Consider the following 19,834-nt stretch of genomic DNA (forward strand, 5'->3'; position numbering starts at 1 on the left):
CCACTTTCACTTGTGGTATGATGCCAATGGTGGAAAGTAACTAAGTACATTTACTGTACACATTCAAGGTACTTTCCTATTTTCCCTAATAGAAGATCCATGACACATGGCTCTTAACGGACAGCCACGCTACAAACACATGATGATCTTATGATGCATTGCTGTGGATAAAGCTACCCAACAGGATATAGAGTAGTTGAAATTAGCTCAACCATAAACATCTACAGCAGTAAAATGCATGAACACATGAATGCAGCAGTAATATTAATTCAAAAACATCTTCTATAATATCTTCACTGACAGGGACCATTAGTCTGCATAATGACTACTTTTACTTTAGTACTTCAGGGGCATCATGCTCAGATATGATACAGTCCACTGCTGACTGTGCTGCAATGTGCCTCATACAAATCTCTAATTGAAGGCAGCATGTTTCTCACTGGAATCATACATTTCAATATAGTGATCACTTCCGCTTAATACCTTTTATTAAATACTTCCAGTCTGAACGGACATGGATGTAAACTGCAACTTGACCATTTGGTGGAGGTGTACAACCAGTTGATCTGAATGAAAACAGCTATGTATTTATCAATTATAGGTTTTTATTTTGAAGGTTTTGACCAGAAGTGCTAGTTTTTGATCTTGTTAGACTTCCAAAATCGAGAACAGCCCAGCCCCTTTCTAAACCTCTTTTGTCTGTAGCGTCACCAGAGAGCCTCCACCGCTTGAATCACTGCTCTTACAATGAAGCCAGATTTGAATCTCCTTTTTTTCATTTTCAGTATTGTCAAGGTCACTCTCCCTCTGGAATATTGTCCAACTCATTGTCAGTGTGACTGGGACATCTACGCTGTGTCATGTTTTGGAGCTGAGATCCTGCCTGTTTTCCATTCCAGCACACAGGAGGTGTAAGTAACCACATTCTTTCAACTCTGATTCCAGATTGTGACTCTTCAAGACACTTATTTTCTGTTTCAGGTGGCTTGTGGGGACAAAACTTACTTCTATTCCTCAGAATGCCTTTGCCAACTTGGCCAACATTTCTCGCATGTAAGATTCTCTTTTTTTCCCTCCAACACGAACCTTTTCCTTTCAAACCAGCGTAATGGGCAAGAACAGAGCATGTCACGTATAAAGAAAGTTAACAAACTTAAAACCAGCAAAAAGCACCAAAGAATGCATTCAAACCCCTGCACCAAGGCTGCACAAACCATTACATTTATTATGTAATAAGACATGTTAATCAAGCGAGCAGAAGTCTCGACAGATAATAGACAAAAACAAACCAAAAAGCCTCCTGTATACTTTTTAATGACCCTGCTACAGTACCTCTTTGAATACATTTTTTGTATGTTTCAGAATAAAACAGTCACAATCATACTGATCTAGCAGTAGGCCTTAACTTGTGAAAAGATCAGTGTTTGTCCTCCACAGGGCTGTTTCATCTCACCTACCACAGACACTGACTGAAACTGAAACTGACTGAAAATTCCATTATAAAATTGGATAACCCTTTATACATCTAATAAACAACAAGGAAGGAGAGTTAAAGAGTCAATAGCTGAAAAGGAGTGTTTCACTGTGCGCTCTGGTTGGAAGTCTTCTGTTGCACATGTAATCACACCCAACAGTGATGTCACAGCCTGCTGTCACACCCCGTGTACACCTGTACATCACAAACAAAAGAAAAACAAAAGAACACACGCTGATGTTAAATAGATGAAACCTATGGTACAAATATAGAATAAAAAATGCAGGAAAAATACAGCCACAACTGAAAAATAGTTAATCATAAGTAAAAAAAAAAAAAAAAAAAAAAAAAATTCTGTTGGTTTCCATATTTATTTCATCATTATTTAATCTGCCAGGATTTGAAGTGTTTCCTGAGGTAGGGATAGAGAGAGTGGTACTCTAAACATCCTGTCCTATCCTGATTGCAGAAGATGGTGCTCAGCGTTTAGAACATAGGATGGGTCATTATTATCCTGTTTGATTGCCTTTGAAAAGCCTGTTCACATGTAGACTCCAGGGATGGATGTTATCTTCGACTATTGTCTTCCATGCAGTCTGCCCTATTTGGGTTAGTTTGGCATTCAGTTGCACAAAAGGTTTACAAAATCAAACTGCAATGTTTAGATCTTCTTTTCTCTCCTTCCTGAATGGAGAATGGTATTTGTGGGAATGTTGTCGTGGCATTTAGAGGCATGATGTTGGTTTGCACTCAGGTTCCCAGATCAAGTTCTGAGAATCTGTGAGGGTCATGTCCAACCTTGCTTTGGCACATTTGAATTCCTCCACAAGGCTAGAGATTGGCAGTGAGAGCCTCCTTTACCATTTTGTACCTGCTGTTGTTGTTTTTGTGGTCATGTCATCCGTGTACACCCTCACTGACACAGCCCACCCTTCAAGTGTTCCCCCTGATCACCTATGGTGATACTTAAATAATAAACTCCATGTTGAATGCCAGGTTGCAAATGGCACAGCCCCCATTATGCCTACCTCAAGGTGCTGCCAGGGTGTGTTGTCCTATGTTGTGACACAGAACTGGAGATCCTGGAACAAAGCTTTGACTGGCTTTGTGATGCCCTCTGGGACCTAGAAGTAGATGAAAGCTGTCAAGAGTCTTGTGAAGTATCAACCCAAAGGCATTGACAAGATCTAAGAAAACTGTGTGCAGGTCTTTATTTTCCTTCTCAGTTTGTATCTGCTGCCCAATGACACTGAACTGGTTCAGACATCCTGAGAAACCATGTATCGCTGCTTTCTGCTCTGATTTGTCTAAAAGGTGTTGCTCAAGACCCCTAGGGTGACAACACCAAAGACAATCTTTCCCATGCACAGTGATGAGTTTTTATCATATTCCATATGTGATGTTTTGATGGAGCATGAGTAAACATTTATTGATCATTATTCTTTTCCTAAACCTATTCCAACTTGTTCCAAGTCAGGTTCAGATTCAATTTCAGTTTGAATATTCCATGATCATGATTAGCTGTGCATTCTAGGATTTAATCATTAGCATAATCTACACCTCAATACCAAAATACTCTACCACTACAATCTTAAAAGGAATGCTTCTCCTCACACTTCTCAGTAAATTGTCCAGCTGTTATGAACCCCATACTCATTTCATATTATATTAATCATTCCAAACTGTAGAGAAAGGCAGACTCTATTTTGGACTCCTGTGGCAGGCCTGGATCATTTGAGAATTTCTTTCACACCTAAGAAATTGAAATTGAAATATATTATTAGTCTCTAGATTGTACTTTTGTTGTGTTTCATTTGTGTGTGTTTTTTCTACAGATACATCTCTGATGATGATGCATTAAGATATCTGGAAAGGCATTCTTTTCACAATCTGTCCAGGGTCACCCACATGTATGTAACTTTTGGCCAGTATGTATGTATGTAATCATGTGTGCCACCATGAATACATACAATACTATGAAAACATAGTGTAGTCTTTGTATCATGCTGCCTATGTCCTGTAGTACTTACTGAGTAAAATGGCCACAATCATATACTGCTAGATTTACTAATGTGTGTGTGTGTGTGTGTGTGTGTGTGTGTGTGTGTGTGTGTGTGTGTGTGTGTGTGTGTGTGTGTGTGTGTGTGTGTATTTGGTGTGTCCAATAGACAACTAACTGGTATCAAAAAACTGTCATACATTGACCAAGAGGCATTTAAGGAGCTGTCTAACTTAAAGTACCTGTAAGTAAAATTTTATTTTACTTTTTATAGGCTTTGTGTACCACGGCATATCATATTTTCACAAGACATTTCTGATTCAATACATGTTCTGTATCAAGCATGACATGGTTGCTCAGTGAGATTTGTTTCACTACAGTGGGATCACAAACACAGGTCTCACCTCCTTTCCTGGGCTTCAGCATATTCGGTCCAGTCAAGAGGATTTTATTTTGTATGTAAAACTTAAATATAGCTAATTATAATGACTTCTGGCTGCTAAAATGTTGAACTGATATTTCATGTTCTTATCTTTTTGACAGGGAGATAGTGGAGAATGTCTTCATACAAGTTATACCGTCTAATTCTTTCAATGGCATATCTGAGAATGCTCTGACCATGTAAGTAAGATTTAGTTGAACAATGGTTCAGCATAATTTTCAGACTCACTGTCACTGACTAACAGACTCTCAAATGACAGTTTTATGGTTTTAGGCGCTTGCTCTATTTCTCTTACAGCGTTACATCATTGTGATTTGCTCCCTAGTGATCTGATTACATTGAATATTCATTTTTCAAATTTTCAAATCAAGGTTAAGTTGTGATGAAACTGTAAAATCTAGGTCTCCCTCAGCCATGTCAGACTGGAGGGAAGCAGCACTAACTTTTAGTCAAATCTTAAACCTGCATGCAGAAGCAGCAAGACTAATAATAAACATTTTCTATATAAATCCAAACTATTAATGCATTCTTATATTCATGAAACTGCATTTATTTTCTCCAGTACAAAATGCATCGCATGAGCATTTTGAACATTTTCATCTTGCAGTACTGTGAAAAATAATTAACTATTCACTCAATCCTTGGCCCAAGGCCTGTTTAGCAGATATAATCAAAATCTCTTACTAAATAACCGTGACTGAGTATGTCACCTCTTTAGCCAAGGTTATGAATTATAGAACTGATCTGGCTTTGTCTTTAATTAGAATTATCTCAACCTGAATGTCCTGTTTTACACCTTGAATACCATACAAGACACAGGCCAGCTGCCTCATTGCTGCAGGATCTGGAAAGGGGGGCATGTGCAGTGGAGAATATGACAGCAGTGACCTACATTTACCTCCAGAATATTTCATGACTTGAGTGCACTGGAACCAAAATAAACCAAGAACCAACAGGCATCAGTGATGATTGAACTATGTTCAGCTTCATACTGTACATGACATGTTGTACTTGGTTCCTGCCACTCTTTGTTCCTTGCGCCTCCCACCAGACGAGGATGTGCACACCAGGGCACTGCAGGAGTGCCGCGTTCATAGACATCCTGAACATGGTTCACCAGGTTTTGCCACTTGGCCTCCATCCTAGGTGTATCTCCATTAGGAGTAGAGGCTGTCCAGTCCAGTCCAGGTGGTTAATGATGGCTGACTTTGTGTTTTAATCCCTGAGACGTGAGGTATTCATTGTAACTGTATATCATATTATTTGACATAATGCAGAGTGTGTTCATGTGAGGCCAGTTGTGGCAGCAGCAATGAGGGGAGTTGGTGGTGGTGTGATTCAGGGCAGTTATGGCTTTGAGGAAGAAGCTATTTCCCAGTCTGGAGGTACGGGGTGTCATAGGCCTTAAAACGTCTGCCAGATGGAAGGAGACTAAACAGATGGCAGTATGCACGTGTGGAGTCCTTCCAGATGCTGGCAGCGTTCCTGAGGCAGCATGAGCTGTAGATATCCTCCAGGGCTGGGAGCTGTATCCCAATGATCTTCTGAGTGCTGGAGACGACCTGCTGAAGAGCCTTCCTATCAACTGCTGTGCAGCTGTGATACCACACAGACAAGCAGTGTGTTCGGTTGCTCTCTGTGGTGCAGAGGTAGAAGGTCACGTAAGTGCCCTGTCTCTCCAGGTGAGTCAGGCCAGTGTGAAGAGCCAGGGCGATGGCATCCTCTATAGATCTTTGAGTTTTACAGGAAAAGTGGTGAGTCCAGAGACTTTGATGTGGGGGAGGACCAGTCTTTACAAGCACTTCATTATTGTTGGTGTGAGTGCAACCGGACAACACTTGGGACTTGTTGCCAGAGACAGGTTGAAGATTCCTGTAAATACATGGAATAACTTTGCAGCAAAGTCCTTAAGTACCCGTCCTGGAGCTCTGTCCAGGCCTGGAGTTTTGTGTGGATTGACCCTCTGCAGCTCTCTCTGTACATTATGTGTGCTCAGTGTGAGAACCTGTTTCGCCTCTGTGGCCAGGATGTTTGCACTCATCACATTGATGCCAATTTCAAAGCGAGCAAAAAGGTGTTTCGTACGTTGGACAGTGAGATGTCACTGTGGGGGCAGATAGGGTTGCTCCTGCAGTCAGTCATAGACCTCACACCTTGCCACATGCTCCTTGTGTCAGCGCTGTTGAAGTGCTCTTCTAAACATTTTCTTTTTCATCCTTATACTTACCTAATGCTGCTTAAGTTACACCACCTAATGAAAGATAGAGAGGTTTGAGGTTACACTGCGAGCAGTGTTACACAGATGGTGGTTGAGGAGCCAGTGGAGAGTAAGCCTCTTGCTCCCAAACTCATAACGACACCAACATTACATCCCTTGAAAATAATTTACAAATGTGTTGGCTGTGCAGACAGGGTTAAAGGTGTAATAGCAAGTTACCAAGTACGTCACATCAAATGGTGGGTTTTACAAATTGCCCAGCTTGTATTGTCTCAAAGACAGCTCACTTTAATTTAAAGACCCACAGTTATTGTGTGTTAGTGGTCTTGCCAAAGGACCTGCTTCATTTAAATTATAGTTATTTGATCATTAAAGGAGGACCAATCCATCTATTGACACAAATGCTTCATTGTGATTCAGGTAGCATGTACAATCAATCAATGCTAAAAACAAAACAAACAGCCAATTATAAAACTGGGCCAACTTGCCCATACAGTCTCATAGTAAACCACTGATGGATTACACTCCACCAAAAACATTACACTGGCACTCAGACTTTTCAACTGACACCTCATTAAACCCCTTTTGACACCAGGATCATGTCCTCGTGATCGTGTCATGTCCACAGCTGACAAAAGCCAAAGAGAGTCTGCACTGCATGGAAGTGCCTCATTCTCTTCTTTTGTGTAAATATAGTCATCTGCAGATTGTCTATTTGCAAAAACATACTCAGGCGGATATCAAACCCCAAATTGCTCCCAGTGGCCAGGCCAGCCCCCTGAGTGGTAGCTCGATGCTATCTGAAGCCACATAGCATTAATTGGCAAATTTCTTGACTTTTGTTACAGTTTTGTTGAACTTCGAGTTTAATATCTCTTCATTTAAATTAAACTTAGTATGATGCAAACAACACAATACATGAAATAGCTTTTTAAATGATCACTGCCATGTATTATGAAATCATTACCAGCCAAAGTATGGCTTTCCTTTTGTATTATATACTGTATGTATACTGATGCATCGCACATTTTTAAATAATCCATTGACATCATTTGCAACACCATTGATGTTTTTAAATCTGTTTATTTTTCAATCACTTTTTTCCTCTTTTTAGCATGCTGAATAGCAACGGTGTGAAAGAGATCCAGCGCTATGCCTTCAATGGGAGCAGCCTAGAGGAGCTGTATGCTTTTCTGAATTATTGAAGTGAAACAAAAAAAGAAGCTCAAAGCGATAAGACAGGATGGAACTCAGTAATATTTTAATTATCTAGAACTTCTGTGTTTTCATTTGGTTGTGCTGTGCTCCCCTCAAAATGTTTTGCTGAAGTCGTTAAGTTATTTAATTTAAATAAACTATTTACCATATGTTAGTAGAGGAGGATTATTAGTCATAAAAACAAGATCAGCTTTGTCACCCTTACTGTACCCCTTATGTATTCTCCATTCTTCAGGTATCTTCACAGGAACGTGGATTTGGAACGAATAGATGAATTTGCATTTTATGGTGTGATTCATGGCCCAACTTACTTGTAAGTGACTGAAAGGTATAGACTTTGTTAGAAAAGGAACTTGTGTTCTTCTTCATAAAATAGAGGAAAAAATGTTTTTTGTTGTGTTTTGTTACATCAAATAAGATGCTTATTTGAAGCTGCAGCACATGCTGAAGTTGGACACAGGAGCAGCCTCAGCTTTGTGTCCACATGAATAAATCTTAACTCTTTGTCTGTCTTTCCAGAGACCTTTCAGAAACCAAAGTGAGCTCTTTGCCCTCAATAGGTATGGAGAACATTGAAAACCTCCAGGCTAAAAACACTTGGACCCTCAAAGTGCCACCACCTTTTAGAGCCTTCCTCCATTTACAGAGTGCTGAATTGACATTCCCAAGCCATTGTTGTGGTCTGAAAATGTTGAAAAGATGGAGAGGGTAAGTAAGAGAGAATTCAAAGTGTTTTTCCACAACAGTTTCTTTTCCTTGTGTATTTGTCCTTTACATACAAAACTACTCTGAGGCTGCTGGGGGAGGCTACTAACAAAGCTGGGCCTGTCTGGAATGATTTAAATGAACTGAAACAGAGTTAGATTTTTCATATTGCATTTCATATTTAAATATGTTACTATGAAAGAAGACCCATGCAGTGTTGACCACTGGTAGTCCCCTGATTGGCAATGTTTCTGTCGTTAGACCTTCATGCAGGTAAAATTCATATTGACAAAGACCACCACCACCATAGACTTTATGTAAACACAGCCCAGGGGGGAAATACCCATCAGAGACCAGCAGCATCTCCAGCCAACCATACAAGTTCTGGTCAATGAGCTCTTCTTGCAATGTCAAATCCTAGCCATAAGATTAAAAAGAACACAGAATATTTGCTGATCTTGGACTCTTATTATTATAATGAGCTGAGGTTATTCTTTTGTCTCCAATGTGATTTTCAGGCAATGCTGGCCTGTTTTTCAATGTATACTGAAGAAGAGTTTACATAATATTATGAAATTATGCTACTAAGATGTTGTTGAAATTCACTATTCATTAGATTTGGTTCATTCTTTGATGTTGAAATTGTCTGTTGTATTGTACCTTATCCTCCCCTGTATGGTGATTTCCTCTATTGGATTACGGTTGCCCATATAGTTTATGTTATGATATTTGTAAATGTATTACGCTTGTTTGAAGACCTCAGTGGCCTTATTTAGTTTGCCAGGGAGTTTTCTGCTGCTGCTCTCTGAGCGGTGTTTTTTTCCTATCGATTATATTTACATGGTACAGTATATACAGACAGTTTGAGGACCTACATGTCGTTAACAAAGTGAGAATACAAGTGATCTAAGGTGTGTGATTTTGCTTGTTTTTCCCCAGTTGGGAGTTTTTGATCCTGTGCATATACAACTTTATAGTATGGAAGGAATTTGTTGTGTGCGTTAAAATAAATGGTGCAGTTCGTTCTCTGATTAATAATCCTTATCATCTGTGTTCAAGACACTCTGAGGCAGTTATTTGCAACCTCACCCGGGCTGCCTTTGGAAAGCTGCCGGAATACTCTGCAGCTCTCTCTCAGAAGTATCTGGGACACAAAGTCTACCAACATCTGAAAGACAGCGTTGGTCTCCCAATGGCTGGCAGCACAAATCACAACCACAGCTACAACAGCCCTGTTTGTCCAACACAACAGACTCAAAATGAGGCTTTGTTGTATGTGGAGTTACATACAGAGCATCTAAGTGATGGTTTTGACTTTGCACTGTGCAATGAACTTGACCCAGATGAACTCTTGTGCACCCCCCTGCCTGATGCCCTGAACCCCTGTGAGGATGTGATGAGTCAAGGCTTCCTGAGGGTGCTGGTCTGGGTGGTCAGTCTGTTAGCCATTTCAGCCAACCTCCTGGTGATGTTCATCTTGCTGACCAGCCGACAGAAGTTGTCCGTTACCAGTTTCCTCGTGGGTCACCTGGCCTTTGCAGACTTTTGTATGGGGACTTACTTACTGCTCATTGCATCAGTTGACCTCTACACACACTCCCATTATTACCACTATGCTATTGCCTGGCAAACAGGAACTGGCTGCAATTTAGCAGGGACATTATCAGTGTTTGCCTGCGAGCTGTCTGTGTATACATTAACTCTAATCAGCCTTCGGCGCTGGCATGCCATTTTCTATGCCATGAGGCCAGACAGAAAAATTAGGTTACGCCATGCTGCTGTGCTGATGCTTCTTGGCTGGTTTCTATGTGTGATCCTAGCCCTGCTACCAGTCTTTGGTGTGAGCAGTTACCAGAGAGTGAGCATCTGCTTGCCCATGGACACTGAGACAACTGCTGCTCGAGCCTATGTGGTCTTTCTCCTGATGGCTAACGTCTTTGCTTTTATGGTGGTATGTTTATGTTACTTCCACATCTACTATATGGTCCACAATCCCCAGCACCAGTCAAGCAAATGTGATACCAGCATGGCCAAACGCATGGCTGTTCTCATTTTCACCAACTTTCTGTGTCTGGCTCCCATTTGCTTCTACGGCTTGTCTGCAGCTCTCCACCAACCACTGATGACTGTCACAGACTCCAAGGTGTGATTTTCTCTTGGGCTCGAATCCAGATTTTTATTTTCTTTTTAAAATTAAGGCTGATCTATGTTTTTCTCCACAGGTGCTGCTGGTGCTTTTCTATCCTCTCAACTCTTGTGTACACCCATTTTTTTATGCTATCCTGACAAAGGCATTTCACCGAGACATCCTGATGTTGCTGAGCCGAATGGGGCTGTGCCAGCAGCAAGTGCACCTCTATCGGACTCAGTATTACTGCTCGCATATACAAAGAGACAACATCTGCTCAACAGTCACTGAGAATCACCAGGCCACAAGATGCCCCAAAGTTTCTTTTTAAATTTGATCATCTTTTCTTTCTTCATAATAGTAGACTTAAAAAGTAATAACTGTACTCATATATAAATGTCCTTGTAAAAACCAATTCAGAGAACCTAACCATTACACAGCTTACCACAGCCTTCTTGATCCATTAATTTCTTGTGTCAGTATACCTGGATACCTCTGGTAGACGTGGCTATTTGGTGTTCTAAAACAATAGTCCAAATGTTACTCTGCAGGTCATGACAGCAAAGGTTTAGGCTTCAGATGTAGGGGAGGTATAAGTGGAAATATAATAGTGGAAATATAATAAATAAATAAAACTGCACAGAAAAAGGTAAAGATGAGAACTCTGAGCTAATATTGTGAGAAAGTAAAGGCATCAGTGTGCTTTAAATGAAGAAGTTGTTGGACTGTAAAGCAGCCTCAGAGACCTTCAGAAATTTTTGAATTTTACACACACACACACACACACACACACACACACACACACACACACACACACACACACACACACGCACAGACTCAGGAACACTTTGTAAAACTGTTGTTGGTAAACACAGTTCATTTGCAAATGATTCCATTCTGTTTTTCTTTACCTCCCAACTTTTGTGGTATCTGGGTTGTAAAACAGTACACTGTATAGACTGTATTCTACAGCATTGTTTCAATGCGTTGATTCATTCACTGATTGTAAATATTTAGAGGTTTTTAAGACTTGAGGTAGGGACAGAAAAACACCCTGAGTGGTCAGCTTGTTTAAAGGGTCACTGTTACTGAAATTCTTCACTATGCTTCATTATTAATTATCAATTAATATGTGTTAGTTAAATGTGCACATTTATCAAAAAAGGTCTCAGTCAACTTCTTTTACATTGAAGTTGGCACTGGTGATTCATTTTACAGTATGTTAAAAACTACTGTAGCTAGTTCTACAGTAACTTTAGCAGGGTTTGACGAGAAGCACTGAGGAGTGCACAGTCTTCGTTCTGCATACTGTCAAATGTTCATCTAGTGCAGGCTGCTGAGGCCTCAGTCAAACTTGAAAATGCACTTCTGCACAGAGAAAACACTGGACCTTGTTCCCCATCTTTTCATCTTTTATGCTGAGAGCGCGCACACACACACACACACACACACACACACACACACACACACACACACACACACACACACACACACACACACACACACACACACACACACACACACACACACACACACACACACACACACACACACACACACACACACACACACACACACACGTGTTTGTGACGTAAGTTCAGAGAACATAGGACCCAAATGTGGAGAGGAAATTCTCAAAAGTTTATTAAACAAAGTAACACCAAAAAACCAACCAACCAACCAAAAAACGATGCTCAGTCTGAGGAATGAAGTCTCTGCTGGAGGGAAACTTGAAAGCTCTGTATGAAACAAAAATCTCCGTTAGGGAAAAAGGGCTCACAGGCAAACAAAAGCAGGACTGGTACTGGAGGGAAACTCGACAGCACTAAATGGAACGAAAATCTCCTTTAAAGGGAAAAAGGGCACTCAGGCAGACAACACAAAACTCACGAGAGAAGATACTCGGCTCAGGACAAAACGATGGGAGGCACGTGGCAGGGACCAGAAGATCAAGACCGGTGGCAAGACACACTAGGGAAGAACCATAATCATCTGGCACTAGAGTGTGAGAGAGCCTGCTTAAGAAAGGGAGATCTAATGAGTGGAAATTAACAACAGGTGCGTTTGGCTGCTGCTCGCCTCAGGTGAGACCAGCCCCGCCCCTGCCACGCTCCAGCCCTGGAGAAACACAGAAGCAGAGTCAGAGCAGATACCAAAACCCAGCCACAACAGTGTTATCTGGATCAAAATCATTTAAGCCCAAATGTATAAAACTCTGGGTATATTTAAGTGTAGAAATCTGTGTACATGCGAAACAGGAAACATGCAAACGCAGTGTCGAACCCCCCAAGTGCCTGGTTTGCATATAAAGTGACATCATTTAGTGGTGAGGAGAAATTAACGAAGCATTTAAGAAGCAGTTGAAGAAGAAGTTTTACAGACAGTAAACTTGAAACAATGGCTGATTTAATTGACAGAGGAAAACATGTAGTATTTGGAAGCCTAAGCTCTCGCATTACCAACAAAATGAAACAAGTTGAAAGGCAAATTAACTGAAGTAGTGAACACCATTAGTTCTGAGCCTCAGACCCTAAAGGAGTGGTCTGCAATACTGCACATTTTGACCACCTGTTAAAAAGCTTAACTAAAGCCAAGTCGCATATGGTCCCTCATAGCCTGGATGTTGTATTTCTTAATAGGCTTCTCCCCCAAGAGCTGTTGGTATTGGGTTTATCCTCACATGTATGTGCAGTTGTGATGATTTGCTTTCCTGTGACTTTACACTGTACAGCTGCCTCTCTCAGGTCCTCATGTACAGTACAACACCGTCAGGACCTGAGCTCTGCCCCCAAGTTTTCTTCAGCATCAAGCAGTCAACAGGTGAAGAGCAGAATTGAAGATGAAGAAGTTCAGTTGATTTGATATCTCAGCATGACCTGTTTCAAACAGTTTGAACGCACAGGGCTGAATGCTGATGCTGTCATGCATTTCCAGCAGCGCCCTTTTTGAGGTGGCCTTCTCATGGCCGATGATGAACGAGCAGCTGTTTCACACAGTGGCAGAGAAGGGTCTGAGCTGGCTGAAAATGTAAACTAATGCTCCACAGATGTGCTCACACCTGTTTACAGAGCACTGCTCAGTGTGGCAAAGCCTGCATCCATGAATATATGGATACCAAGACTAATTTTCATGAGACTACATGCTCCAGTTTGAAGAAAGCTGTCTCCTGTGTCCCTCCAGGAGAGGAGAACAAAGGCTTTTACGCCCCTTATTTTCTCACACCAAAGAAAACTGGCAGGATGAGGCCGATTCTGCACCTGTCACTGTTCAACAGAGGTGGCTTTTCCACATGCTGACAATCAGACGTGCATTCTCAGGCATGGAAAATTCCTTGACTGGGTCAAGACGTGAAGCTGACCATCCCTCTCTGACTGAAAGTGATGGCGGTTTCACTCAGGAAAGCAATGTTACACATATTGGTGTACACAGATGCATGTCTCTCTGGCTGAGGTGGGATTTGCGAGTCTCAGGTGGAGGAGATGAGAGAATCCTCCATCCCTCCATATAAACTGTCTGGATTTGTCCAAGGTACTGAAAATGCTAAAACAAACAGACATGTAAGGACAGACAACACGACAGTGGCTGCTGGAGATAGCCAGGGGCCTCGTGCTATGGTCACACAGACACCTAGACCCGTGTACATCCCAGATGCACAGAGCAACATTGCAGATTTGATGGAAACTGAGTCTCACACCGTTTGCTTCACAAGAAGATGGACAATGCACACTGAGGTTCTCCATGAATGCATGAGACAACCCTCCACTCGTACTGGATGCCTTCTCTCACTGGCCATGGCCCAGAGCTCTTCTTTACACCTTTCCCCCATTCCCTCTGATTCCTCACCTCATAGTGTGCAGGAGGAGAATTGAGTTGTCATTCTGGTGGCATTCTAGAGCCCCTTCTACTAAAGTGTGTTATGTTGGTAGATGATCTGCTTTCTAGTACCGGTGTGTGGAGAGAGGCTCAGATCCCACATCATGCCCTCTGCCTCACATGTTAACCTAACTTCAGATGTTGGTAGAAAATGCTTTGGCTCCATCTATGATTAAAGCATATGCTGCGCCCATTTCACCCTGTCATGTCCTGTAAAGGGAGTCAGACGACAGGTCTATAGTGGACTCTCTGGCACCACAGTGGGATTTAGCCCCGGTTCTGTGTGATCTGGGGGTCCCCTGTTCGATCCTAAATCTCTTCTGCATTGATGTTTCCCATCAAAACAACACTCCACCAAACCCTGATGTCAGCTAAGAGAGTGAGTGAACTATGCTTGCTGTCTGTCTCACCATCCTGCCACTCTATTACAGTGTGGCCAAAGGAAACACTGGCACTTTGGAGCAGAGTTCAGGTCCTGGTGGTCTTATGTACTGTACATGAGGACCTGAGATAGGCAACTGTACCGTGATGCAAGGAAAATCTTCACAGCTATTCATATGCTTGAGGAAAAACCCAATCGTGACAGCTCTTAGTGGGTTCCGCCTATACTCACAGAATCTCAAATTACAATATGTAACTAATGTTCTCCAGAGTTCCATGGAGCTTGTAGGTAGTAATACATGGAACAATACACGATTCCTCAATGATCCACTTCCATATTAGACATCGGACCATTTAATGCCATGTCACTGACCCACCCAAGTAATATGGGTATGAGAAACTACATCTTCATTTCTCACTGTTAGACCTTAATTAGATTTTCAAAGACAGTAATTTGCAACTAGCCAAATCACATATCTCCTACTTGAGACTTTTTCATCTGGTCCCAGCTATAATACACCAGTCTTGGCTAATCGACTGATGTATTATAGCCCATTCTTTGACCAAATCAGAATGATCGCACTTTAATAAAGACACTCTAAAGGTTTTAAAAGGGAGATGTGGTCTCCAGGAATCAGGTGGTTGGAGCAGTTTCATGATACAGACATGAGAAAGAACATGGAAACAGACTTTCCTCATTATGTTTATTTATTTCAGACTGTGGTCTGTAACTGATACAAAGGAACGCTTATAATATCTTTAAATGGACTGTAATTACAAATCAAAACGTATCAACAAAAATGTATCAACAGCAAATATACCGCTAGCATACCACCACCCATGAGGCTTACAGAAAAACAGAAACAATACTGTGTGTGTGTGCAGAAGTACCTTATGATTATGCCAAGATCTGGTTTGTAATTATAATCACCTTTGAGTGTTCATAAACAGCAGAAAACAAAGGTAATAGAAATGAATATCAGAGTGCAGCAAACAAAACTTAATGTAATGCTCGGAAAGGCAAATTTATTACCAAGTCAGGTCAAGCTTGACCTGGAGCCTACCTGTCTACCTGTTCTGGAGATATATCTTAACACATGCTGGCAATCTGTTTTTGATATTCTTTCAGAGGTCGTCACAGGAACATACAACCAACAGCCATTACAGCAAGATTTGGGCCAGTGTCTGACAACATAATCCTTAACTAAGCCAACAGGAATATTTTAGCATTGGTAACTTTACCTGCCCGATGTCCACCCTCAGTGGATCAGAGAAATCTGGCTAAAATTAGAGATCAGACATGCATTCAGTGGCTGAACTGCAAATGTTACTTGAATGTGGCAGCCTTTTGTCTCATTGGTAGAGAATGAGCACTCTGATAACTTCAATATTCCTTAAAGCCATCCCTTCAGTATGATAGCAGCATTATTTACTGACCTGGCCTAATTGAGACTGACTAGAGTTGAAACTTTCTCCTTCATGTTCTGGGGAAGGGGGTGAGTGTGTGATGAGTGTCGACATGGGAAAGGATCATAGAGGGAGGGTATACTATCAGTGCACATGGGGGTGAGTAATAAACAGCATTAACCCTGATATATGTCATAAATGGCAATCATACACGACCTCTGATCCATGCATGTATGTCTAAATATGCATACTGTATGTATACATATATGCACAGTAAATGAGCTCACAGGCATGTCTTTAATTTGCATACAGACCATGCATACATGCACAAACCCTGTGGAGTTGGCACTTCAACCTTCTTATTACAAGCTACGGTCAATTTCCTGGTAAGACATGTACATGGTAACATTTTTCAACTGCAGACTCTCTGTATGTTTTTATGGATTGACAGACATGTGCACCCAGCTCCTGTTAGTTCAGGGTTTATTGTCCCAGCACCCAAGTAATCATGTTGACTCAAAACTTCACATTCCTTTTATATGTTTGATTAAACACAACATAGCAATGAATGTACGTTTCATTCTGGACTGCAAAGCCATCCCTTTGTTTTTTATCTCCTGTGTTAACAATGCTGCGTGCTTTAAACTATGAGCTCACACATCTGTTGTAAACTGGCCACTAATTTTCGTGTAGTGTCATCCTTAAGTCCTGGCAGGGCTCATTTCATCATCAGAGGTCAGGATCATTTCGAAGATGTTACGTTGTTTTTGTTGTACATTCATGGTCTTTTTAAGTGAATCAGATGTATTCTACAGCATGTCTCTAAAGCCAGCACTGTCTCGCACCATGCTGCTGTAAACTGATTTATACACCTTCAAAACGTCCAGAGCTGAAGGGCGGAGCTTGGGGTCTTCCTTCTTACACTCCTCGTGGATCTGAAAAAGATGGAAGTGGACTAGATCTCCTCCAGGTACCCTTCCCATCAGGAACCATGTCACATCTGGGATCTTCCAGATGTCTGTCCTCTCATCATACTCAGGCATGAGATCATCTGAAAATGGCTTCCCTTTGTCTGGCCAGAGCTGCTCTGGGGCTACGAAGTCTCCAGTGAGCTCCCGGTGGCCACATTTCACCAATAAGCCTCTGGATGGGTCCACCTTTGGCAGCGCATCCACATCATTCACCACCAGATGAAAGTCATTTGTCAGCAGAAACTGAGAGAGAGTTTTCTCCAGGCTGTTAGAATCACACATTACCCGCCGTCCAGCTGGGCTGTTGTGGAGGTAATGAAGGATGGAGACGTAATCTGTAGCCAGCCTGAGCCGCATCTGCCATGTGTTGTGCTGCTGGTGTAGCTCTTGTGCAAGAACACCTTCCAAGTTAACCAGGGAACCAAGCGGGTGGTGCTCCGTGACCAGGGTGTTGTCTTCTCGGCAAAACCCAACCAACTGCACCACCAGGGGGCCCTGCAGCGCCTCTAACATAGATAATCCATGGTGAAAATCATCAAGGTAATCCAAAGAGGAGAGTTCGGACAGAGCCACCTTCTGACCCTTCCACTCTGCCAGATATACCTGTAGAAAGAAAAGTGCATGCTGAGGTCAGTAAGTCCAGAGTTACTGGCCAAAACAAAAGGGACTGATGCAACCATATTTTTGTATTCTTAACTTTACAAACTTGTGAATTGTGAACATTTCCAAATAAAACAACTCTACTCTTCAGCAGTGTCATAGTGGTATTTGGGGACCTGAAAAAATACAAACCAGCTGTCCACACTGTGACATTACAGAGCCGTACTGTTATTTTTAGATGACACAAAAGACGTGCTCAGGTAAAGTGGTCTGTCACTGAAAAGGTGGTCAAGGTAAGACAAATACAAATAAATTCAAGACCAGAGGCCTGTACCATAAAGCTTGATTAACCTAGCCGGGCTTCCTCTTACTTATTGGGCTTCACTTAACGAGACATCCGCCCTCCGGATTTTCAGTACCATAAAGCCGGCTATCAACTCACTAATTCAATTCAGGCTTGTCCAATCTAGATCTGTGCGCGCTCACATAAAAAGGGCGGAGTTTGCTGCATGCAACCAATCGCAAACATGGAAAAATCAGCCCGAGCCGCATATTTCACTACAGAGGAGCACACAGTTGCAGCTGCCAAACGGCGCAAGGATTGCTGGCAAAAAAATCGCCGACTGTGTCAATGCGTAAGTTAGTGCCATTATAATATTACTTCCCCACTATGACTGCACTTGTATATCTGACTACAGTAACATTTGTGTGTTCCATAAATGTATGTGTGTATGAAATTTTTCGTTATGGCATGTGATTGTAGCCTTATTATTTCAGATGCAACCCGAGTGGAGCAAAGAGAACATGGGAGCAAATCAAACATAAGTATAAAAATATACTTCAAAGTGGTCAGTACGCTTACTATATCTTATACATGTAGCATATGTATATGTAGGCCTACATGTTGGAGGCTATATACAATACAACATACAACGGCAAACATCCCAGGGCTTAGTCTACATTATGCAAATTACACATCAACCTTGCTTACCTGCGATGTCATAAAAGCCCTCTTTGATGCATTGCGTGGGCAGGTGGCCGGGAAACACCACGAATGCATCGACAAGCTCAGTCAGGGCCCCTGCGACTTTATGAATAGCTCTACATACTGTGTTTTTCCCGAGGTTTTCGGCATCGCCAACAGAATACATAAAAGTACCTATGAATGAATGAATCAATCCATGATTTACTTAAATAATTGATTAATGGCATTTTATCTGTGGCTTGCTTGTAACCCATCCAACGAGGGATTTAAAGACATCATAATAATTACAAACATCACTAAGAAATATATTACCTGTGGCAAAAAACCTCAGTGCAATGCACACTGTCTGCGGGACTGTCAGCGCGTGGTTGCGGTGCGTTACATTACTGATGTAAGGCTCCAGCAGCTGACAGATGTATTGTAACCCCTCTCCCGAAAACCTGTACCTTTCGTACAGTGATTGTTCAGACAATTCGAACGGATTACAGCGATCTCTAAATACTCTCTTGCGCCTGAGTGCTCTTCGCACAAGCTGTGCACCAAGATCCACTGGGTTCTCATAAAACGGACAGGCCATTTTCCAAGAGAACTGATTGGTCAGTAGGTGGGGCTTTTATACCTGCTGAGCTCTTATCCTGAACTTATCCTGCTCCGGAGCAGGTTAGGTGTTCAGCATAGGTTACCACGGCAACGTAGCCCGATAGAAAGTAAGCCACCTTTATGGAACCGAAAAGCCAGGGTTAAGCCTGAAGTTATCTCGCTAAACCGTAATCCAGCTTTATGGTACAGGCCTCTGCTGTTGGAGAGTGAGAATTTTCTACTGAATTTTATAAGCCAAACGTATGCTGGCAAAACAAACAAAAATGTTGAATCTCTCAGCAAATTGGCAACCATGATGCACATCACACATTCATTTTCATCTTTACTTAGTGACGTTACACAAACATATACAGTAACTTCTAATACTGTGCATCCACCTGCAGTACATCACTGTCATACTAATGTCACCTTACCGTATATTGCATCTATTATGCACTGATTATACGGTTTCCTTTTTCTGAAATGATACTCAACATTGAAAGTCATCACTGACTGTATTTTTCATTGTTCAACTGTTTATGTTTACAGTATTTTCTTTATTTTTCATGTATGATTGTGTTTTTTTTAATCCTTCGTTTTCACTTTTTGTTTTTTGATGTGTCTGTTTTCTGCATTGCACTCTGGAAAATCACAATAAAAATTTTCTAAAAAAAACAACAACAAAACAAAACAAAATGCAAATGCACAGGCCCCAGGTAAGGTGGCTACATAGATAGATCACAGCAAAGTGCTCAACAAAGCAGAGCTGGGTTGATTTTCAGTTTTTCCTGTCTGGTGTGGTGTATTAGCTTAAATGATACTAGCGTCTGACAGGCCTCGCGCGATTTCTTGCT

The 19,834-nt window shown here is 41.7% G+C and overlaps 2 protein-coding genes across 3 annotated transcripts in view; one reads left to right on the forward strand and one right to left on the reverse strand.

The window, feature by feature from the left end:
• Nucleotides 1–19,834, reverse strand: part of pomk (protein O-mannose kinase) — a 175,528-nt gene that overhangs the window by 149,804 nt on the left and 5,890 nt on the right. Inside the window, exon 3 of one of the 2 annotated variants that reach the window (XR_011603415.1) lies at nucleotides 16,344–17,419. Coding sequence is in view for 1 of the 2 variants with exons in the window: in XM_070989064.1 (XP_070845165.1) it covers nucleotides 16,655–17,419 (765 nt within the window). In the remaining variant the exon portion in view is untranslated. Of the gene's footprint in view, nucleotides 1–15,131; nucleotides 17,420–19,834 lie in introns of those variants that run through there. The other variant, XM_070989064.1, reaches the window with a different exon arrangement.
• On the forward strand, nucleotides 748–11,379 carry LOC139348744 (thyrotropin receptor-like). Its single transcript, XM_070989059.1, has 11 exons — nucleotides 748–911; nucleotides 982–1,053; nucleotides 3,310–3,384; nucleotides 3,643–3,717; nucleotides 3,854–3,928; nucleotides 4,017–4,094; nucleotides 7,248–7,316; nucleotides 7,587–7,664; nucleotides 7,871–8,059; nucleotides 9,116–10,199; nucleotides 10,279–11,379. The coding sequence occupies exons 1-11, from the start codon at nucleotides 748–750 to the stop codon at nucleotides 10,513–10,515; spliced, it is 2,196 nt and encodes a 731-aa protein (XP_070845160.1). The 3' UTR covers nucleotides 10,516–11,379.

Source organism: Chaetodon trifascialis, chromosome 20, assembly GCF_039877785.1.
Source record: "Chaetodon trifascialis isolate fChaTrf1 chromosome 20, fChaTrf1.hap1, whole genome shotgun sequence".
Taxonomy (NCBI): Eukaryota; Metazoa; Chordata; class Actinopteri; order Chaetodontiformes; family Chaetodontidae; genus Chaetodon; species Chaetodon trifascialis.

Excerpts from the sequence above, each read along its gene's own strand:
- LOC139348744 (XM_070989059.1), top strand. The coding sequence starts at position 748 with ATGAAGCCAGATTTGAATCTCCTTTTTTTCATTTTCAGTATTGTCAAG. Across the intron at positions 3,385-3,642 it reads CTGTCCAGGGTCACCCACAT|ACAACTAACTGGTATCAAAA; the intron begins GTATGTAACTTT and ends TGTGTCCAATAG. Across the intron at positions 7,317-7,586 it reads GGGAGCAGCCTAGAGGAGCT|GTATCTTCACAGGAACGTGG; the intron begins GTATGCTTTTCT and ends TCCATTCTTCAG.